Raw genomic sequence first — 22,242 nt, forward strand, 5'->3', positions numbered from 1 at the left:
GCCCGTATATCGAAGATATGGGAAGCTGGGGAGTTTATCGAAGAACGCGCCTTTCAGTTGTAGGATAAGTACCTCGTACAACAACTTCGCTAAGTTCAGCCGTGATCCTTGACTCCTGGTTCTCCCGCACCAGTATGAGAACCTCGTTGTTATCTATGATGGAGATGTCCATCTTTGCCGACGACTCAAGTGGAAGTATATGATAGATCAAGATATCTAAGTGTGGGTAGGTGGGGGAAGGTAAGGCACACCAAAGAATTTATGTTTGGGTAGGCTTGGAGGTTTCGGCCAGTCCATTCACTGCTAGTTTTCGCGATCCATTTCAAGTCTGTCATCAGCTATGGGACAGTGATAATGCATGTTATAGGAGACAGCGATGATGGGATTCAGGAATTTGAGCTGATTGGCCGGGCCAGGTGAAATTGATGCAACACTGTCACGAATCCTACGGGAGTACAGATCATGTTCAAACACCTTGTGAAGTATTGAAATAGATGATATCTGCATATACATTTGCATTCACTGTCATGCAAACACCAGACAACATGAGTACACGTTAGGACAGCACAACCCACCTCCACCAGCGAATTATCTCCTGCCACCATGGTCTCTCTCCCTCTCATTAGACATCCTCCTGCGCCTATCACCTCCAGGAGAACGTTCATTCCGCTCTCTCTCAGGATAATCATCCTTGCGCCGCCGTTCATATCCACCATCCCGCCTACCTCGATCCCGTCCATCCATATCCCGCTTGCGAGGCGGAGGGGACCGGTCATCTCTCCTGTGGCGAGGAGAGTCGCGACGGGTATATCCTCGTCCATCCCTTTGTCGCGGGGGAGGCGACGGGGACGGCGTACGAGAGGAATAGCGCCCGCCTCGGCGTAGAGGAGGCGAGCGAGAGTCGTCTCGAGCACCACGACGTGGGGGCGGGGGCGGAGTGCGCGAGTCATCTCGGGCGACACGGCGTGGGGGTGGGGTTGGGCTACGCGAATCGTCCCGCCCATCACGGCGTGCAGGGGGACGACGAGAGTCGTCTCGCACACTACGGCGTGGTAGAGAACGCGAGTCATCCCGCCCTCTGCGAGGAGGAGTTCGTTGACGTCGCCTGGAGTCCACAGAAGATTCTGATTCTGATGGGGAAGTGTCCGAGCCAGAGTCGGACTCAGAATCAGAGTCAGATGAATCGGAGTCACTACTGGATGAACTCGATTCTTGTTCCAGCATGGCACGTCGTTGTTCCATAATAAGGCGTGGGGCGTTCTACCAGAAAAAAGTAAGTCCCTTCAATGCTTTGAGCATGTAGACTTGACATACCTTGAGGTACTCTCTCATTTGTTCGGTGAGAACACCAAGTCCAATGCTCGTGAAGTAGTTGATGGAGAACCGTGTGTTTTTCGGGTTGTCCATTGGGAACATGTCCTTCGTCGCGTGTTTAACCTGCTCATCCTTGAACCTCTCCGCGAGCGTTTTCAATCCCATACTCTCCATCATCTCTTGCATCATAATCTTGATGAAAATACGGCTTGAGCTCGTCGTGTCCTCCTCGTTGATCTTGACACACTCGAGCACAATCCAGGAGACGGCATCGGTCGCGAGCATGTGCCCGAAGAAACGAGAAATGTTGCGCAGGCGATTTGTCTCATACCGATGGATTGTTGTGTAGTAATTGACGAAGGCCTGCTCGAGAGCATCTGTCCAGACACGGTTGAGTTTGCTGAAGCGCTCGCCAACAAGACCATAGAAGTTAGAGTAAGAACGTTCTTGCGAGCAACACTCGATCACCATGTTGATGAGCTCAATCTAAAAAGACAGTCAAGCATTTGCAAAACGTTGACTATACGACCACGTACCTCGTCGCCTTCTTTTATCTGTACTTTGAGGAGCTTATGTACGGCTTCCTCGTAATTGAGGGCATTCATGATTGTCAAGTAGATCGTTCTACGTAGGTTCACGAGATTGGTCTCCGTACGGTCTTCGATGCCTTCTTTGTCTGCAACCACTGCATGATATGAGCTCGCAACTCAAGATATGACGCCGAACGAAACAAACCTTCGTCTTCATCCTCGCTAGACGACTCTTCAGAGCCAGATTCTTCGTCATCTGAGCCTTCACCTAGAATCTCAGCCCTGATAGACTTGTACTTTTCCTCGTTCTCCAGGTAATTAGGATCAAACTTGAAAATATCTATATGCAAATTTTAGGCAAAACTTCTTTTGTCAGAACACGAGTACGCACTTAGTCCTTCCTGAACCTGGAGCTCTTCCTCGAGCTGGATTTGATGTGTAATCTGCTCTTCTTCTTCGACCAAGTCGAGACCTTCAGGAAGGATTGGGTTATCCTTGTACTTGTCCTTCCGAGTTTGCATTAGGACTTCGATCATATATTGAACCCTGTGGCTGATCGACCCTTCGTTCAAGACAGCACGGAATCGCTCAAAGACAGTCGCATTGGCTTTTGGTGAGTTTTCAGCGAGGAAGGCGCCTACTTCGCGCATGAAGCCGACAGCGATTTCAATCGAATCATCGGTGGGCCGCTCGAGAAGAAGAACCAGGATTTGGAGAGCTATGATTTCATGAGCGACGGCTTGATTAACGAGATGAGCGATAAAAGTCGTCGTTGAGTGGCATACAATCTTGGAAGGTGAGGTGAGCAAACTCAAAATTCGACTGTAGCTTTCGATTTCGCTTACTTTATCATTTCGCTTGAACGATCGTCTGAATTGACTGATCAAACGAGTGAGAACAAGTTCTCCCACTTGAGGGAGTTTTGTGTTGATAACGGCCACCACAGCAGCAAATACGGGTGTAAATGGCAAACTTGATGACTGCGCCTTCATGATGCTCCGAGAAAAAAGGCCTCGGCCGCGGATGAGATTTTCGGAGAAGAGTTCAGGGACAATTTGCTTTATATTCGCAATATTGACTCGGTTGACAATACCAGTGAGGGATTTGCGGAGGGCATCCCAAGATAATCGCTGGTATTCTGGACTGGTTTTGTCGCTGGCAGCAGCGGCTTGCAAGGCGCGTAAACGTGCAGGGGGCATGTACACACCACCCGAGCGTGAGCCTATGAGCTTGGCAAATTCAGCTTTCCTTTCTGCTTCGTCCTGTGCTCTGTCTTGCACTTTGGGATTTGTCGCTTTTTCGAGATTCATAGCTACTATATTTGCAGCAAGCTGCCTCTCTCTCTCGGCCCGTCGAATGGGGTCCACATCGTTTACACGAGGAAGGTCTATATGAACACGAGACGGTGACTGTGAACGACGGCGAGTTGCCGGTGGAATGCCATCTGGTTCACTAGGTGAGCGAGAACGAGACCTGAAAACATTATAAGCGGTCGAATGTTTCAAAATACGATCTCCAAGTACCTCTTTCTACGCCCAGAAGGACCGTCATCTGAAGCAGTTTGAGGGGGGAGCGCTGTTGTTGCCATCGTCGTCCGTGACCAACTGAACCCGTGGGAGTTCCCTTGCTTGTCAATACACTTAGTCAGCAATATACTGTTTACGCATAAATGCTTTAATCCCGGGCCATACGGTCGTCCTTATAGGAGTCGGAGACCCGGTGTGCGAAAGTGCTTGTTCCAGGAGCAAAGTTTGTGAGTTAGCCCGTGAACATCATGGAGACACTCGAAGTCCTGGCATCCATTACTAGGGTAGGTTCAATGTATGCTCCGTGACTATTATGTTCTGATCTGTGAATGCGTGGATAGCTCAGTGATCGCGTAGTAAGAGTGTTGGGCCAGGTAAATGTCACATCGTTGAAGCGCATACTCCCAATGTAACTCTCTTCCACAGAACCCAGGAAAATTCACACTTCAAGGTAACTACTAACCACTTTTTTCTAAAAACTCAAACCAAACGGCTCTTGTAACAGGGACAAATACTTATCTTATCGGCGAGCGCAACCCCTACACGCTCATAGACACTGGTGAAGGCAAGGACGCATACATCCCTCAGCTCGAGTCCGCCCTCTCCAACACTTGCAAGCTCACGAACCCAAATGAACCCCACATATCTGACATCGTCATCTCTCACTGGCACCATGACCACACACGCGGGATCAACTCCGTCCTTTCGCTCTTACGGAGAATGTGGGACGGGCGGAACACACCGGCTCAGTTCAAGCCTCCCCGTATCCATAAATTCCCCCTTCTGAATGTGCCGTCCGACTCTAACAAAACTATCGCGCTACCACCTCCGGGTACATATACCCCCACCGTCAACGGTGCCTTCCTCCACGACCTCGTGCACGGCCAACTTTTCCCCATAACCGGCTCACCCTCACCCATGCGAGTCATACACACCCCAGGACATACTCCCGATTCCATCTGCCTCCACGTCCCCGATGACCGAGCCCTCTATACAGCTGACACTGTCCTAGGCCAGGGAACGGCGGTGTTTGAGGACCTAGGCACATATATTTCCTCCCTGCACAGGCTCCTCGCATTTCAATCTGATTATACTGTGTTGTACCCTGGGCATGGCCCTATCGTCGCTGAGGGCCCTAAGCTTATCGGTACATACGTCGCACATCGGATGGAGAGAGAGGCACAGATTGTTAGCGTCATTGAGAAACCTAGATCTGACGGGCAGCCTTGGTCTACGTGGGGAATTGTATCCACGATATATTCTGCGTACCCGCAGGATCTATGGGAGGGCGCGGCACAAAGCGTGAATCAGCATCTTGCGAAGCTTCAAGCCGAGGGCAAGGCGAAGAAGGTTGGGGGCGAGGGCAAGGACATCAAGTGGGAGCTGCTAGCGAAGCTATGAAGGACGCGAAGGGCCCGTTTTCCAAAGAAGAATATAGCATGAACTAGATCGTGCATTCAATGTAATATACAAGTAACATATACCGTGAAAATCTCGCGAGCACGTGTACGTTACAGTGCATCAAAATTGATATGATGCGATGCCCTCCTCCGCTCCAGCTCATCCTCCCTCTTCTCATTCAGGTGCAGTACGAAGACAATGCCTGCCAAAATGAAGGTTGCAGCTACGACTGTAAGCGTTACCCATGGGACCCAAGCCCCTGGCCGGAGGAACAGCTCCCTTCGCCATGCCCCATCACCAAGGGCAGGGTGGATGACGACGCGCGAGTTTGGAATGACGCCTTCCATATTGATGAAATGTTCCTGTGTGTGCTTGGTTGAGCCGACAAACAGGTTCTCGATGTAATTGTTGGTGCGCCCGAGCCCGAAGAATGAATATGGCGTCAGAAGGGAATGGTAAGAAGTTTGAGGAAGTTGCCCGACTTGAGCAGCGGTACGACGGCCAGAAGTGTCAAGAACTGTGTATTTATACGATGCACCAGAGTAGCTCACGCCGAAGGGCTACATCAACTACATCAGCGCAGTTCCCCACGAGATTAGAGAAAACCTTACGGAGTACGTCGAGCCGTTTGAATCCGTACACCATCCATTATTACATGCACCATTTAGCACTGAGCGAGGTATGAGCATGGCAGTCATGAAGAAATATTTCTCCTCACCTATAGCATTCAAAAAGAACGCATCATAATAAAAATTGTTCTGGACAAACAACACACTGCCTTGCTTTTGCTCCCCATTTCGCTGCACGATCATATCCAGCGTACCCTTGCATACAGGTCAAGTCAACCCCATATGTAGAATCCAGAAAATAGATACTCACATCCTCATCCATATCCAAAAACGAGACTCCGCGCGCGTCCTTCACAGCTTCCAAAGACTCAGCACCTTTCGTGACAAGTTTGAAGCCCCTCCTGCCATTCCCCTGTTCGTCGCATCCTCCCAGGCCCTTAGCACAAGGCTCGGAAAATAATAGTTTGGGTGTACGTGATTGATCAGAGGGGTTCGAGACAATGAGGAGGAGATCCGGAAAACCATCAAGGTTAGCGTCTCCGAGCTTGACGGGTAGAGGGATAGACGGAGAATATGTGGTATCGAGGACTAGAAGAGAGCTCGTGGGAGAGGAGGGAAGAAGGTTTGAGAGTGGTATCTGTACGTATGCCTGGAGTATACTAAGTAAGGCTGTGGAGGGCAGAGAGTGGGCAGCGACGAACGTCGTTTTCGCTTCCTGTACTCAAATCGAACTTGAAGTTTGGGTCAGCAGTGCACAGCTCCTCTGGTCGCCGACAGGTTCGCCTTCCTTGTTTGCCTATGGCAGGGGATGTCGGGGAAGTGCACAGCGGTAATTGTTTGTTGTACACTATGTTGATAAAACAGCCAGAGCCCACGCCAGCTGAGGAAACGGATGAGCATGAGGGAAATACCATGTCGATAGTGCCATCCCTGTCTGTCTATTGGTTGGTATGGTTCGGAGGGGTGAAGAATGAGGGGGACAAACCGACGTCAGCAAAAGATATCCCCTGCGTCCCAGAAGGCAGGTCACCGCTCTGGTCTAACGAGAATCCAGAGTCCTTGTTATTAACCCAGATCTGGTATGACTTCTTCCCCGAACTATCCTGGCATACCAGAAAAATATCTCCAAACACAATTGTTGAGTTGACAAATGGTATAAAATTGTCCTACATACCTGCTAAACAATCACCATTGAGATCAATCACAGCATTGCTGTGAGGATTGGCGAGCGTGCACTGGTTTCCAGTAAAAGGAGGGTCAATACTATCTCATAGTCAGCTGAAAGATGCCGCGCGCAACCTGAGACGCTTACAGTTCGAACAGCGTCGGTGGACTCTGCGACGCATTCCAGATATTCCGCCAGACTGTGAAGGGGGCGGTATAAGTTCCTTGCAAATATGCAGTGCCCAACAGGTCAATTTTCATGTCTCCATCGATATCAACTGGTATGGGTTCCGAGAGCGTCGAAGATGCGACTGAAATAGAGTCTGACGCTAAAAGTTACGATTATGGTAGAACGTTTGGCATGAGAGAGATACCACACACCAAATGTACCGTCGTGATTACCTGTGTAGAGAGTCATATCTAGTCTATCTGAAGAAGCGCGATTTGAGCTCATGACAAGCACATCAAGCTTGCCGTCGTGCGTGAAATCGCCTGGGATGACATTATGAATAGGCCACTGGTGTCGGACCGATGAGACCTTCTTGAATGAAAACACATCTACCCGGAGTGGAGTGATTAGAGGGAATATTTATGAGGTGTTCTATGATCTAACCGTGTTGCCAGAGGTACACAGACAAAGTCTGCTGGTCCGAGTCTACTGACAGGACGTCCAAGCTATTGAGGCGAAAGATTCAATATATCATCCACATATAGACACATGTGTAACCCACAACTGGTCCCCATTAAAGTCTCCAAATGCGACTATCCGATCCCCGTCATTAATGCCCACTAAGCCCGCATCCAGGAGAGAGTTCTTCGTGAACTGTTTCGGCGAGAACGGCCATATTGATGCGACGGGTGACGAGAGCAGCAATAGGGTCAATGTCAGGTATGCTGGAATGGATAGTAATGGCTGGTGTCTTTGTGCGCTCCAAGACTTGAAGAATGAGCTGCCCATGGTGAATGCAGAGTTACGCTAACTAGCTTCTGTGTGTAGCAAAATTATTCTGTTACTTCTGGGGCAAGGGTGTTACAGCCACGGAAACCCTGAAAAGCTTGACACGCGCTCTTCCGGAGGGGGTAATTGAGAGTACTACGCAGGTTTGGTGACGGTGTCAAACGATGAGGCAAACACCATGTTCTTCTCACGTGATCTTTACGTGATTTTTCCGCGCATATCCGACGCCGTTGCTTTAATGCTGTCACCCGTGTTTTCTCTAGTACATTTTGCACTCGCCAGTTCTCAGCTCGTTGATCTTGTCCAGCGCTTACTCCAATTGCCGATAATGAATGTTAATAATTATCACACAAGGCTAAAATATAGCTGCTGGGTTTTGGCGTTCGTTTTCGCTCGTTCCCCAGGTCTAGCATTGTGAGTCTATACGAGTTCTTGGTACCCTGTTATCATTCCTCGGTTCCTTCGAACAACTTCAAACCCTGAGCATACAAATTCCGGACACCCTCATGGTATTCGCAATTGAAAAGACCCCCAGACTCGATCTCACGATAAAGGCGTGGTCGAGTACTAAAGTCAAACTAGTAGTGTGCCGCTAATTTTGGTCTTGTACTAGTGCTATGATGGAATGCATCATGAATTTTTGATCGGTAGTACTTCGTCACGCGTCACACGTCACAGGGCATGAACCTATTTGGAACGCGCAGATCCAGGGTGACTTATATAGTCGAGGTCGTGGACAACGTAAGTATTAGTTTGAAACATCTGCATCAAGATCGATCCTCACCACATAACGTGGGAGAGGGGGTACCGCGTACCCGACTTGGCAGGTTGTTTGTAAAGTTGTTTGTCAATGTCCGTGTTCAATGACACTCCTCAGCGCGCTACTCCGAGTTCATCGACGGTAGACCAGACCAGAACAGATGCATCAGGCTCTACTCATTCCCGACGTCTTCCTTGAAATATTCGCGCATGTGAATCAAGTCTTGAACCCATCGTCTACTGGGGAGAAAGCACTGGCTCGGAAATCTATTGCAGCCCTCGCAACGACATGCAAAACGTTCCACGAGCCTGCAATGGATTTGCTGTGGTCCAAAGTAGATCAGTTGGAACCATTGCTAGGCTGCGTAACGAGGCTACATCCGCTGATATATCATGGCGGTTCAAGGGTCAGTATTTAGTATTCAGTAGTCGTGCTATTTTTTTCATCGGCTAACGGAGCATCCAAAAAGTGGGACAGTACTTGGTCAAAGGGTGTCGAACCATTATCTGCCCATGAAGTCCGTCAATTTCTGCGTCACTCCGCACGCGTTCACTCATTGAGTGTACAATCCGATCACTTTTTTCACCTTCTCTCAGTCATCCCCATCGAAAAGTGCGTCTTCTTGAGGTTGCAGTCGTTAACTTGGAGGCTTTCCACTGCCAAATATTTGGACCTATTCCTGTCCCCCACGCTGCGCCGTTGTTCCCTGTTCACCATCAATCAAAATCTGAAGAATATTGTGACGCGTTGTGCTGCTTTGGAGGACCTATCCATCAAAAAACTAAATTTTGACGCGAGTACAGCAGATGAGCTGTCCTTGCTGTCCGACAGTGTCCGTCTGTGCAAGCAGCTCGTGACTTTGTCTTGTCCCCCGCTCGACTGGGCAGCATGGGAGCACCTCTCCAACCTTCCTAACCTAGTCAGGGTAGGAGTCCGTGACGTGCAGACGTGCAGTGCCCCTGCTTGGTCGTTAGAACGCAATGCCACCAACCCTACGCAATTCCTCAACATCACAGCTCTCTCTTTGCAGGTTAACAGTGCTGGATACATTATCACAGTCTTGCGACACTCACAATTCCCTTCGCTGACGGAGCTCAAGATAGAAACCGATCTTCTGTCTTCGGAAGAGGCAGAGCAACTATTTTGTGCGCTGTCCAACTGCAAAGCATGCCAGACCTTGCAACAACTTGAAATCACCGTGATTAGCGGATCTCGACATCAGGGCAGCTCTTTGACAGCCATTCCACATCTCCTTTGCTTCGCACAGCTCCAAACCCTGCGGCTTGTTTGCTGTTTTTCCTATATCTACCTCGACAACGACCTTCTCTTGGAAGCTATGTCAAACTGGCCGCACCTCCGCACTCTCGAAATAGAAGGCTCATGTCTTCATCCTTCTACTGTTACATTCTGTGGATTATTCACGGCGCTCCGTCTGTGTCCACACCTCCACACTCTGCGGGTGTTGATTGATCCTGTGAACATCGAAATTGGTCCTAACAAAATACAACATACCTCCCTAAAAACAGTGGACTTTGACACCTTATCTCCCATAGTGAATACTGCAGATGTAGCTCGCATCATTTTCAATGTGCTCCCTTGTGTTGACCAAATTAATCAGTTTACAATGCACACAGAGGGGTGGGATGAAGTCAACAGGCATCTCAAATATTTGAAAGCTGCCGTGCTACATTAGGGCTGTATACTGTACTATGGAGACAGATAGTAATGAAAGACGAGACAATGTAATCATTGTACAAAACTTCGTTGAGTCAAGTTCAGACAGTGTTCCTCCGGTCAGTGAACCAAGGTCATGGTCATTGACCACGACTTGTGTGAAAGTTGGTGAAGTTTCAGTAAACATGAAGATGACTTTCAGCGGTTCTCTGGTCCTACCATACTAGACTAGACTATGCATGATCAATATGAGATCAATCATCATTGATTAGATATTTCTGCATGATATCATTATGAATTCAATAGTACACTAACTTTGATAAACGTTCATTGACCGGAAGAACACTGAGTTCAGATTAACGTGGGAGTCAGGGAAGAGATACCACGATGTAAACAAGAAAAAATGGCGCACCATTCAAAATTTCACTAAAAGCTGGTGAACCTGTCACTTTAACGAATTCAGTACGTTTTCAGTGTTCACAAAACTGTTGTCAACTAAGGTGAGCTCTGGGCTAGAACTTCTTCAGTGACGACAACAAAGAGACAAACCGATTCTGATTCACTTTCTCATAGAAATACACCATGTATGTTACACTTACAGTACATATCCCTTTTCAAATGAAGTTAAAGTTTCAAGCGCTTCATAGTAACTGGTCAATCAAGCTCATCGTAAAGTCCTCCACCACTTCAAACCTTGGAATCCCACACGCTTCACTTTCAATGTGCTGCATCAGGCCTGAAACAAACTTGTACTTCCTCTCGCACTTTGGGCACTTGAACTCATCCGCGTCATGCGCCGGAGAGTTGATGTGGGAGTTCAGAGCTCCCAAGGTACGGAAAGTAAGGTGGCAAAAATAACACTCATAAGCAGTGCCGTTGAATGCGCGCTCTGTCACATAGTAAGACGCAACGCGGGTCGATCCGCCTTCTATGTGGCGAGAGACCGAAATCGTAGGCGCTATTTTGAGTGCATGGACTGCCGCGGTTACTTGGGCTCGTGAGATATTGTGACAAGCCCCCGACTGAATGTGAAGGGCGATCGAGGAAGGAATCTTAAATCTCTTTGAGCACAGAGGACACTCGAAATTGTGCACAAGGGATGAGTGCTGTGTGGTGGGGTTTTTATCAACACAAGAAGGGTAAAAGAGAGAGAGCCGCACTTACTTGATCCAATGAAGTAGGGGTGGAAAAATCGCGCGAGCACAAAAAGCACCAGTTGTGCTTTAAGCTGGTAGCAAGGTGCTGATCAAGACTTGCTAAGTCAACAAACCACTTGTTGCATCCCACGCAGAACGGCGGTTCTTCGCCATCATCGTCATCTTCGTCATCGTCGCTCTCGAAGGCATACTCATCTGACACAACGCGGGTCGGTCCGCCTTCTATGCGGCGAGAGACCGAAATCGTAGGCACTATTTTGAGTGCATGGACTGCCGTGATTACCTGGGCTCGTGAGATATTGTGACAAGTCCCCGACTGAATGTGAGGGGCGATCGAGGAAGGGGTCATAAACCTCTTTGAGCACAGAGGACACTCGAAATCCAGGCCTTCGTGCACAGGGGATGAGTGCTGTGTGGCGGGGTTTTTATCAACACAAGAAGGGTAAAAGAGAGAGAGCAGGACTTACTTGATCCAATGAAGTCGGGGTGGCAAAATCGCGCGAGCACAAAAAGCACCAGTTGTGCTTTAAGCTGGTAGCAAGGTGCTGATAAAGATTTGTCAAGTCAACAAACCACCTGTTGCATCCCACGCAGAACGGCGGTTCTTCGTTATCATCATCATCTTCGTCATCGTCCGAGCTCTCGAACGCATACTCGTCTATGTCATTCCAGTGCTGACATAAAAGGAGCGTGAGTTGGGCGAAAATAGCGACAGGCGCCTCCCCGCACCTGATACAGTCCAGCATAATTATAGAATAGTGTCTTGCAATCCTCGCAGAAGGGGTGGTCAGCTTTGTCGCGACAGTGGGTAAACAATGCATGAGTGGAACGAAATAAACGGTTGCATAGATTACACTGCCACTTTGCCATGATAGTGGAAGTCAAGACGAGGGTCGCCACAAGGTTCATCGATCATCAGGGAAATCCTCAATCTCAAATCGGATCCAATGTGATCCAATTTGCGTCAATCTGCGAGCATTCGATAAGCTTGAAAGGGGCACGGATGTTTCCCGATTGTTCCGGCCCTGATTCTGTCATAAGCATTAATGCTATACGACGATCCTCGTGCCAGATACGTATGACCCTCAGTTAGTATCTTGATGATTCTGTTGTCGTGAGACATCTGATAATGGGACACGCGTATCAAGCAAGGTCGTGACATGCTAGACAATTTTCGGCTCAGCAGCCTCAGCCAGCCAGCCAGCCATCTAGTTGCTACTGGCTTGCAGGCGGCCATATGGAACAGAGTGCTGCGCAGATATCATCATGATAAGAAAATGAGTAAGAAGGAGACCCGTGACAATTAGCTTTCAAAAACAATGTTTACCTAAAACCACGGTGCTTCAAAGTTACAATCCATATAATCAGGTCAGTCGCAAAACGGAAGTCTTTTCTCTTCTCTCTCACCAATTATTTGTCATTAGGCCGCAACCAGGATCCGATTCAGCGTCCTCCTGCTACTTCCCACCGTGCATCCATGACCTCCAAGTTTCCAGATTACGATTGGCATGTCCAAGCAAGCAATTCTTGCTGTCCCACTTGTTATGCCGCTGTTGATGTTCCAGTGGAACATATGTCCATCTAGAGTGGTCCGCCTAGCATGCGGACAATCCATACTTCTGTTGCAGTTGTGCACTCCCAATTCAAAAGGCTCCGCGCATAATGTGAATCCGCGTTTAGCGTATTTCACCAGCGCTTCGGCAGTGCGTGGGTTTGTCTTGTCTTCCATGTAGAGTCGTGGATTAATGAATCCCTTTCTGCTGCACGTCCATTTGGGATACTGCACGATACAAACGAGACGATGCTGCGAACGGCTCAGGAAAGATAGGATTAGTAGAGTGGATACTTTAGAAGCTCAAACACGACTGCATTAGATATACAGACCGAATCACACACATGCACGCGAAGCAAATTCACGAACATGATCTTTACGATCTGATGACGACACATAAATAGAATGAGCCTCAGCGTATTGCTCTCTAGTAAGTGTCGCGAAGTTCGCGACAATCACTCGCAGATTCGGCGCCATTACAGGCAGTAGCGAACCAGCAGGATATGAAAGACACACGATCACGAGAAACACCCAAAAACCCAAAGTATTTGCGCAAAACACACGACGACATCACAAACGTGCCATGTCTACGAGCGAGACGGGAGGACATAACACAGTTTGGTCAATCACGGAGGATGAACCAGAAGCCATGGATAGAGACGAAGACAACAGACAGAAACAGGAGGGACCAAGAGGCGTGCAAAAGGAGAATCCCGAACACAGAGCTCGCCTTTACATAAGCTAATGAACCTTAATATACAGCCACTCTAAGTCAAGAGGCGTGCAAAACTAGAGTTCAGCACACTGACCTGTCAGAACTTGGGTACCCCCTACGCCTACCGTGACAGCGTAACCGATCACGCAATTTATCCATATTAGGTAGTCGTTTGAAAAAATGAATCGACTGAACAATCACAGAGCAAAATGTACAAGTTGCAGCAATACAATGAATGAAGTACGTAGACGACTGGCATAAGTCCGCCGTCAAGTAATAACTCAAGCACCGAGTGCAGAAAGAGCCGCTGGAATAGTTGTTCGAGCCTTCTTTGAAGGACAAGATGGACCTGCCTGGGGTGCGGCAGAGCGTTTTGAACTGCAGGAAATCAACAGAGGTATGTTCTCCTTCCCAATCTCGACCGGGGGAGTATAGGAAGGCTTCCAACACGTCTTCGGGATGCGTGAAGCGGTCTGCTCCAAGTCCGTGAGTCTCATCTCCTTCCAAACATTCGCAGGCAGCGCTAAACCAGCATCTCTCTGTCCCGGTACCACATATTCCTCGTGCTCCTGTAAGATGTGCTCATGCATATTGTAGCGCCAAACAGCACTGACTGGGATGATAGGTGTCTTTCTTGTTGTCTTGCCGGGTGCTGGAGGGAGAACAGGGTGACAGAGTTCACACTTCAATGGTAGGTTGCCTTCGAACCGACATCGGCGGACGTGTATCGGAATTGGTGCTGGTACGCGCACTTGGTGTCCCAAGTCGTTGCGGCTTTCGCAGGCACAGTGATAGTGATAGCACACTCTGGTCGTCCGGAACGCCCACAAAAGCTGCATGGAAGTGTGTTGCCAACCTTGTAGATAGTCATAAGTGTAAACTAAAAATGCAATTTAACAAAACGTACTGGTTCTTTCAAAGCAACCTCTTCTGGCGTGTTACTCAATGCACGCAGGATGTGCTGACGAGACACGTCGAATTGACGCATCATATTGATATTAATTAGTCACGTGTTCTCAAAAATCACATCCAAGATCTGACATTTAGCAGGTATCATGTTTACATGCTCATGTTTCATTAAAATAACTATCTATATCTATTCTACAGTAGTAAAAACACCCCCTTTACGGTACTCGCCAAACGATTTCACGATGATTTGAGGCCGCTGGCGAGAAACTCAAAATGTGTCACTCATAACTTAGAGTGGCTGTATATTAAGGTTCATTAGCTTATGTAAAGGCGAGCTCTGTGTTCGGGATTCTCCTTTTGCACGCCTCTTGCTCTAAGTTATGAGTGACACGTTTTGAGTTTCTCGCCAGCGGCCTCAAATCATCGTGAAATCGTTTGGCGAGTACCGTAAAGGGGGTGTTTTTACTACTGTAGAATAGATATAGATAGTTATTTTAATGAAACATGAGCATGTAAACATGATACCTGCTAAATGTCAGATCTTGGATGTGATTTTTGAGAACACGTGACTAATTAATATCAATATGATGCGTCAATTCGACGTGTCTCGTCAGCACATCCTGCGTGCATTGAGTAACACGCCAGAAGAGGTTGCTTTGAAAGAACCAGTACGTTTTGTTAAATTGCATTTTTAGTTTACACTTATGACTATCTACAAGGTTGGCAACACACTTCCATGCAGCTTTTGTGGGCGTTCCGGACGACCAGAGTGTGCTATCACTATCACTGTGCCTGCGAAAGCCGCAACGACTTGGGACACCAAGTGCGCGTACCAGCACCAATTCCGATACACGTCCGCCGATGTCGGTTCGAAGGCAACCTACCATTGAAGTGTGAACTCTGTCACCCTGTTCTCCCTCCAGCACCCGGCAAGACAACAAGAAAGACACCTATCATCCCAGTCAGTGCTGTTTGGCGCTACAATATGCATGAGCACATCTTACAGGAGCACGAGGAATATGTGGTACCGGGACAGAGAGATGCTGGTTTAGCGCTGCCTGCGAATGTTTGGAAGGAGATGAGACTCACGGACTTGGAGCAGACCGCTTCACGCATCCCGAAGACGTGTTGGAAGCCTTCCTATACTCCCCCGGTCGAGATTGGGAAGGAGAACATACCTCTGTTGATTTCCTGCAGTTCAAAACGCTCTGCCGCACCCCAGGCAGGTCCATCTTGTCCTTCAAAGAAGGCTCGAACAACTATTCCAGCGGCTCTTGTAGCAGATAGCTCAGCGACGTACGAAGTCAACTAGGTCATATTGGTATACCTGTAGCAGATAGCTACAGTTGATGTTAGTTACATAGGTACTAGATACTAAGGACGGTACTAACCTCAGCGACGTACGAAGTCAACTAAGGGTAGTTACGAGGCGCGGGAACAAATGGTATTTGTAGGTAGGTAGAAATGAAACGGTACCGAGTGTCCATAGTAGCGAGGGTTTGATAATCCAACACTCCCCCTCAAACTGAGCGCAGTCCGAGGGCGGAGGCAAAATGTTTAACTTTGAGACTAGGAAGGGCTTTGGTGAGAGTGTCCGCGATCATGCTATCTGTAGGACAGTAAACTAAAGAGATAGAACCTTTTTCGACGGAAAAACAGATAAAATGGTAACGGATGTCGATATGTTTCGTGCGCGCGTGAAATGCGCCAGAATTAGCGAGCGCGATGGCAGATTGGTTGTCCGAGTAGAGCGTGGTTGGTTGCGTGAGCGGGTGGAATATTTCGGTGAGGAAACGACGAAGCCAAATTGCTTCTTTAGCAGCGTGCGTAGCTGCGACGTACTCTGCTTCCGTCGTGGATAGGGTGACTAGTCCTTGCTTTTTCGAACTCCAGCTGACGGCCCCGCCATCCAGGATAAATGCATGCCCAGAAACAGCGTGCCTGTGCTCTTGAGAGGCACCATCCGTGTCCGCAAAACCTTCAAGGCCGCGCTTTCCGTCACCAAAGGTGAGCACGAGCTTCTTTGTTCCTACCAGGTACCTGTAAATTCTCTTTACAGCGTCCCAATGCACTAATCCTGGATTCGCGCCATATTGCGCCACGGTTGACACTGCGAACGCGATGTCTGGCCGTGTGCCAACGGCCAGATGCATGAGCGAGCCAACAGCTTCGCGGTACGGTATGTTCTTCATCAGGGTAGATTCGGTTGGGTTTTTGGGACACTGAGACTGGGTGAGCGGCGCATTTGGGTCCATGGGGATGGAGCACGGCTTGAGGTCCGTGAAGTTATACTTGGCCAGGATGGACTCGATGTAGGTTTCGTGGGAGAATGATATGGTGCGCGCGACTCGGTCGCGCGTCACCTTCATGCCGAGAAGGGATGCTATGGGGCCAAGGTCCGTTAGTTTGTAGCGCGAGGCTACGTCTCATTTGAACTCTGCGACGAGCTTGTCGCTACTACCAGTCACTGTGCAGTCATCCACATGTGACGCAAGGATTAGAATGTCCGCGCCGATATGCTGATAGAAAACTCCCCAGTCAGACTCTGCGCGCGTCATCCCTAAGCTCTTCATCAACCGACACAACTCTTGGTACCACTTCAACGCCCCTTGTTTTGATCCATAAAGTGCGACGTGGAGACGAGCGACGGGATGTTTGAACTTGTCGTCAATGCTGAGGCCAGGTGGGAGTTCCATGTAGATTACCTCATCAGCGTCTAATTTCCCGTTTAGGAATGCGCTATGGAAATCGAAAACGTCAATGTCCCAATCCTGTCGTGCTGCTACAGCGAGGATCGTGCGAAGGGAAGCAAGGTGCGCCACTGGCGCATAGGTGTCATAGTAGTCGAGGCCGTAGACTTGTGAGTACCCTTTCGCTACTAATCTTGCGTTGTACTTCTCAATTTCTCCATCAGTGTTTCGCTTTATCCGAAACACCCACTTGCAGCCGACAACATTCACGTTGTCTGGGTGCTCGACGACAGTCCAGGTGCGTGCGTCTTCCAACGCGTCAAGTTCCTTGTTGATCGCGCCTTCCCATTTAGGCCAGTCGGTTCGGACGCTTGCTTCTTTGACGGTCGTGGGATCCGTTCCTTCCACAGCTTCCACACCTGCCATCATTGCAAATACCTCCTCGTCGTCTTCATCTATCTCACCATACTCCCCCGCCATTCCTAGCTCAACAGCTAGATGACTGGACTCACCCACAGGCTGTATCCCGCGAGGTAAGTCTGTACTGCTGCCATCTGTGGTGCCTGTGCCGTCGCGCAGGCTCTTTATATATGCTGACTCGATTCTCACTCGGCCAGATCGACGCGGCGGTGCTACATTCTCGAATCAAGGGCCTAGGTGGTCAGAAGGAGGTGGATTGGTGTTTGGAGCTGGTGGTGGACTGGTACGTTTTGAACCGATATCATCGATTCGTACCGTGCGGCTAACTGGTTGTTTAGGTGTTGAACCGACATCATCGATTCGTACCGTGCAGTCTGCCGGTGCGTTACCTCCTTCTAGAGGGACTTCCACCTCCGCCGTATCGAATACGACGCTCCTCTCGACGGCGACTCTCCTGGATTCCGGCAAGTAGATGCGGTGACCATTGCTGGCATGGTCGAATCCTACCCATCTCCCATCGACTGCTCGCATGTCGAGCTTGGATCCGTTCGGCGAATGGACCTTCACACGACAGCCCCATTCCAGTAAGTTTTCCATGTTAGGCTTCTTCTTGTACAACGCTTCATACGGCGTCATGCCGTTCAGCGCCCGGGTGGCAGTTCTATTTTTGAGCCAGGTTATATGCATTATTGCCTCCCCCCACAAGAACTTGGGGAGTCCGCTTGCGTGTAGAAGCGCGCGTGTACGCTCTACGAGCATACGATTCTGACGTTCGGCTAATCCGTTGTGCTCTGGAGTGTCGTGGACGGTGAGTTTGTAGTTATCTGTAGTTTAGAGTAGATGTTTTAGAGTAGAATATTTGATAAAAAGGCTGAATTCATTGTAACTACTTCGTACAATATATATACTGTTAAACGGTTAATACTATGCGTCCGATCCGAAACATATGAAAACGGACTTGTCTGTTCTCCGTGCTGTGCTTACTAATCGACACCGCTCCGGCTATTCCCGGGTAAGTCGGTGTTCCCTACATTATTCATCTATGTATGTATTACTAATCCTTTTACTCCTGTGCTCGTACAGTCATCATGTACGACTGAGTCCAACACTCCCCCTCGAGCACAGTCCACCTTCATCTTCCCTCTCAATTCCCTAAACCGTGGTGCCGGCAGTGCTTTCGTAAAAGCGTCCGCAACGTTTTCGAGCGTCGGACAATATTGGAGTTGGATGGTGCCGTTTTCGACAAGGTCGCGGATGTAATGATACCTTATGTCAATATGCTTGGTGCGTGCGCGGAATTTGTTGTTTGATGCTAACGCTATTGCTCCTTGGTTGTCGCAGTAGGTGGGGATACATTCATCCATCGGCTCGTATAGCTCACTGATGAGACTTTTTAGATATAGGATTTCGCGCGCTACCGACGTCAGCGCAATATATTCCGCTTCGGCGGTTGATAAAGCAACTAGCGACTGCTTTCGCGCGCTCCACGCTACTGGAGATCCGTGCAACAGGACGATATAGCCCGATATTGAGTGTCGATGGGGCTGACTCGCCCAATCAGCGTCTACAAACGCTTCTAAACCTTGATTTGTGGTTCCTAGGGTAAGTTTTGAATTCTTTGTCCCCTTTAGATAGCGTATGACTCGTTTAGCAGCTTCCCAGTGCGCACTAGCTGGCTCTCGCATGAACTGCGAGAGTATCGAAACAGCGAAGGCTATATCTGGACATGTGCTCGTCGCAGCATACATTAGCGATCCAATGGCCTGTTGATACGGTACGTGTTGTTCGGGTATTTCAGGTTTGGTGTCTGGTGAATGGTCTGATGACTCTTTCGTTAGAACTACTCCAGTTTCCATTGGTGTTTGCGACGTTGTCGCATCCTTCATCCTGAATCTCTCGACTATAGTGTCGATGTATGCTTCTTGCGACAACATTATGGTCCGCGCCTTTCGGTCCCTTTCAACCTTTAGTCCTAGGAGCCAGGTAAGCTCTCCTAGGTCCGAAATCTCAAAACGTTTACAAAGCTGATCTTTGAACTTTTGGATGTGCTTTAGGTGTTTTGATGTGATGGCCATGTCGTCGACGGAAACGGTGATAACGGTATGTTCTTCTTCGGCTTGTCGATAGTATACGGCTTGGTCGACTTGAGAGCGCGTGAAGTCATTACTGAGGAAAAATTCTTCTAGCTCCTCGGACCATTCAAAACCGGCCTGCTTTAGGCCATATAAGCTACGCAATAGCTTTAATACCTTTCCTTCGTCTCCTTCGTTCAAGTATCCTGGCGGCGCGCACATATATATGTCGTCGTTGAGCTTGGCATTGAGGTAAGCACTTTTAACATCGACTTGATGTATTTCCCAGTTGTGCTTAGCTGCCATCGTTAGGACAGTATGAATTGTCGTCATACTTGAGGTAGGTGCGAACGTCTCTTGATAGTCTACGCCGTACTCTTGGCGCTGACCATTTGCGACAAGTCTCGCACGCAGCTTTACCTTCTCGCCATTTGGTCCACGCTTTGTCGCTAGGACAAAATGGCAAGGTATTATATTCGCGCCTTTAGGTGGGTCCACAATTTCCCATGTCTTGAGTTTCTCTAATTGACCAATCTCATAGTCTATGGCTTGTTGCCATTCCTCTGCGTCTGGTCCATTTAACGCTTCTCTAAGCGTCGGTTCCTTCTCTGCGGCTGCCATGGCCATATATGGAAAAGAATTCGATTGAGTGTTGTCCGGTGAGTTTTCCATTGCTATGGTTGCTCTTTCTCCTTCATTTAACGCTTTGTAGTATCCTGCAGGGGGTCGTACTCTCGTGGTTCTGGGCGTTATTGGGTCTGGAAGTTGCTGTGTACTCTGGGGTGGCGTTTTGGGAGGTTGGCTTGGTGTTTGTGGGACTTGGGATGTTGCAACGGGCTGGACGATATTCGGTATGTTGATCTGTTCTTCCTGGTTATACTCCCCCTCGTCCAGTATGTCGTTACGAACGATGACGTCCGGCGGGACAAAGCTAACATTGCGTTCGACAGATACTCTTCTCTTCTTCGGCCAGTATACTCGGTAAGCTTTACTTTCCTCGTCTATTCCCACAAATTGACCTTCTTCTGCTCTAGCTTCGAGCTTTCCTCCATCTGGTGAGTGCACATAGAGTCGTGCGCCGAATTCCCGTGCGTTTACTAAACTTGGTTTTGCTTTGTGTAGCAATTCATAGGACGTGTATCCTGGGATCGCCCTCGAAGGTAGGCGATTTTTGAGCCATGTTGTGTAATTGACGGCTTCGGCCCATAAAAACTTTGGTAGGTCCTTTGCGAGTAGCATGGCTCGCGCGTGTTCGACTAATGTTCGATTTAGTCTTTCGGCTACACCATTCTGCTGTGGGGAATCGTGCACGGTGAGTTGTCTCTTTATTCCTTTTTCTTTCAGATATTCATCAAACTCCTTGCTTAGGTACTCTCCTCCTCGATCCGACCGTACTTTGCGCAGATGCGCATTATATTGTCGGCTTACATAAGCCTCGTATTCCTTGAATGCGGTAAGTGCGTCGCTCTTTCTCTTCAGGAATGTTACCCTCGTTTCCCGACTAAAATCATCTGTAAAGGTGATATAATACAGGCATCCGTTTATCGTTTCGGTTTGTGCCGGACCCCATAGATCTGTATGGACGAGGTCCCCATATGCGGATGATCTGGTCTTTGACTCATTTGGAAATGGTTGTCGAGTGGCTTTGGCCTTTGCGCACGTTTCGCAAAAGGTAGGGTTTGAACTTTCATCTAACGTTATACCTCTGATCATGCCCTTCTTTATAGCATTTGTGATCGCTTCGTGGGATACATGTCCCAATGCTCGGTGTAATTCATCGATGGTATGTTTCGTTATTGCTGAGTTTGCGCTATGGGTCACTGATGCCGCGATTCGATATAGTCCTTCTATTTGAGGAATTTCGGCTATGGGTCTTCGCTCTGGTGCTGGGGTCAATATCCTGCACATGTTATCTTCGAGGTGTAATGCGAAACCGGCGGTAGCGATTCTGTTGGCCGATATTAACGTGAATGCCATCTTTGGCGTATATAGGGTGTCTTTGAGAGTCACAGTGGTCTTCTTTGTTCCCAAAGGTAGGTCTATCTTTATATCCCCTTTTCCTATGGCGCTGATGGTAGAACCGTCTGCAGTGTGCACATCTTGTGCTTCGATGGAGGTGAATGTTATGAACTTCGAGCGGTCGGGGCAGAAATGGGACGTTGCGCCCGAATCGATAATGGCTCCTTGTCTCTCGGCAGGTATGTTGATCCTTTTTGCCACATTTGCTAGATCTGACATGACAAAAGCATAATCATTTGCTCTTTCGATCTTGTCTGCCGCATTAGCCGTTTGTCTTGGCGCCTTTCCACCTTGCCTTGGTCCCTGACCTTCTTTCCCTCCTCCAGGTCTCCAACAATCGGTTTTGTAATGACCCTTCCTCTCGCAGTTGAAACACATAACATCCTTGCTTGCGGTGCTTGTACGATTCCTTTTCGTACTGTCCTTGGCCGAGAATGCGCTGTTGCCTCCTTTCTTTGAGGTCTTTGGGTTTGCTAGTTGTCTGTGCTCGTACTCTTCAGAGACGACACTGACTAGCTCGTATGGGGTGAGTGGTTGCTTTGTGATTCGGGCTGTCGCATTGATTGACGATAACAGGGGTCTGTAAGATTCTGGCAGAGATCCCATTATAATTGCGTAGAAGTCCTTTTCTTCTATGCTCGCCCCCATGCCTGCTAGCGTTTCGCGGATGCGAAACATGTCCCCAAAGTGAGTCTTCACATCACCTCCTTCCTCACATCTTGATTCTTGCAACTTCCGGCGCAGATCTATTTGAACTAATTCTGTCTTGCCTTCGTGTATTGTCCGAATTTCGGACCATATCTTCGAGGCGT

At 48.7% G+C, this 22,242-nt stretch overlaps 7 protein-coding genes across 7 annotated transcripts; 3 read left to right on the forward strand and 4 right to left on the reverse strand.

Annotated features, from left to right (window-relative positions):
• Positions 1-1,165: 1,165 nt before the first annotated feature.
• Positions 1,166-3,486, reverse strand: HD556DRAFT_129618 (armadillo-type protein). Its single transcript, XM_041299432.1, has 6 exons — positions 3,368-3,486; positions 2,690-3,317; positions 2,236-2,632; positions 2,050-2,184; positions 1,851-1,999; positions 1,166-1,800 (listed from the first exon to the last, which is right to left on the reverse strand). The coding sequence occupies exons 1-6, from the start codon at positions 3,430-3,432 to the stop codon at positions 1,261-1,263; spliced, it is 1,914 nt and encodes a 637-aa protein (XP_041163862.1). The 5' UTR covers positions 3,433-3,486; the 3' UTR covers positions 1,166-1,260.
• Positions 3,487-3,522: 36 nt separating this feature from the next.
• Positions 3,523-4,804, forward strand: HD556DRAFT_1348022 (beta-lactamase-like protein). Its single transcript, XM_041302299.1, has 4 exons — positions 3,523-3,654; positions 3,712-3,744; positions 3,797-3,821; positions 3,876-4,804. Exons 1-4 carry the CDS (start codon positions 3,619-3,621, stop codon positions 4,769-4,771), a joined length of 990 nt encoding a protein of 329 aa, XP_041163863.1. The 5' UTR covers positions 3,523-3,618; the 3' UTR covers positions 4,772-4,804.
• On the reverse strand, positions 4,805-7,631 carry HD556DRAFT_1348027 (uncharacterized protein). The gene is made up of 11 exons (XM_041302300.1): positions 7,236-7,631; positions 7,118-7,179; positions 6,886-7,062; positions 6,653-6,833; positions 6,515-6,603; positions 6,326-6,463; positions 6,042-6,274; positions 5,651-5,989; positions 5,490-5,595; positions 5,383-5,441; positions 4,805-5,331 (listed from the first exon to the last, which is right to left on the reverse strand). Exons 1-11 carry the CDS (start codon positions 7,460-7,462, stop codon positions 4,882-4,884), a joined length of 2,061 nt encoding a protein of 686 aa, XP_041163864.1. The 5' UTR covers positions 7,463-7,631; the 3' UTR covers positions 4,805-4,881.
• Positions 7,632-8,151: 520 nt separating this feature from the next.
• HD556DRAFT_129768 (uncharacterized protein) lies at positions 8,152-9,974 on the forward strand. Its single transcript, XM_041299444.1, has 2 exons — positions 8,152-8,628; positions 8,692-9,974. The coding sequence occupies exons 1-2, from the start codon at positions 8,383-8,385 to the stop codon at positions 9,913-9,915; spliced, it is 1,470 nt and encodes a 489-aa protein (XP_041163865.1). The 5' UTR covers positions 8,152-8,382; the 3' UTR covers positions 9,916-9,974.
• Positions 9,975-10,204: 230 nt separating this feature from the next.
• HD556DRAFT_129790 (uncharacterized protein) lies at positions 10,205-12,334 on the reverse strand. Its single transcript, XM_041299446.1, has 4 exons — positions 11,783-12,334; positions 11,521-11,727; positions 11,273-11,462; positions 10,205-10,821 (listed from the first exon to the last, which is right to left on the reverse strand). The coding sequence occupies exons 1-4, from the start codon at positions 11,960-11,962 to the stop codon at positions 10,538-10,540; spliced, it is 861 nt and encodes a 286-aa protein (XP_041163866.1). The 5' UTR covers positions 11,963-12,334; the 3' UTR covers positions 10,205-10,537.
• A 1,267-nt stretch (positions 12,335-13,601) lies between these two features.
• HD556DRAFT_1439842 (uncharacterized protein) lies at positions 13,602-14,311 on the reverse strand (the record flags this gene model as incomplete). The annotated part of the gene is made up of 3 exons (XM_041306016.1): positions 13,602-13,972; positions 14,029-14,176; positions 14,228-14,311. The coding sequence occupies 3 exons, from the start codon at positions 14,309-14,311 to the stop codon at positions 13,602-13,604; spliced, it is 603 nt and encodes a 200-aa protein (XP_041163867.1).
• Positions 14,312-14,813: 502 nt separating this feature from the next.
• On the forward strand, positions 14,814-15,541 carry HD556DRAFT_1439843 (uncharacterized protein; the record flags this gene model as incomplete). The annotated part of the gene is made up of 3 exons (XM_041306017.1): positions 14,814-14,897; positions 14,949-15,096; positions 15,153-15,541. 3 exons carry the CDS (start codon positions 14,814-14,816, stop codon positions 15,539-15,541), a joined length of 621 nt encoding a protein of 206 aa, XP_041163868.1.
• Positions 15,542-22,242: the final 6,701 nt, after the last annotated feature.

Source organism: Suillus plorans (assembly GCF_016647745.1).
Source record: "Suillus plorans strain S12 chromosome Unknown HD556scaffold_11, whole genome shotgun sequence".
Lineage (NCBI taxonomy): Eukaryota > Fungi > Basidiomycota > Agaricomycetes > Boletales > Suillaceae > Suillus > Suillus plorans.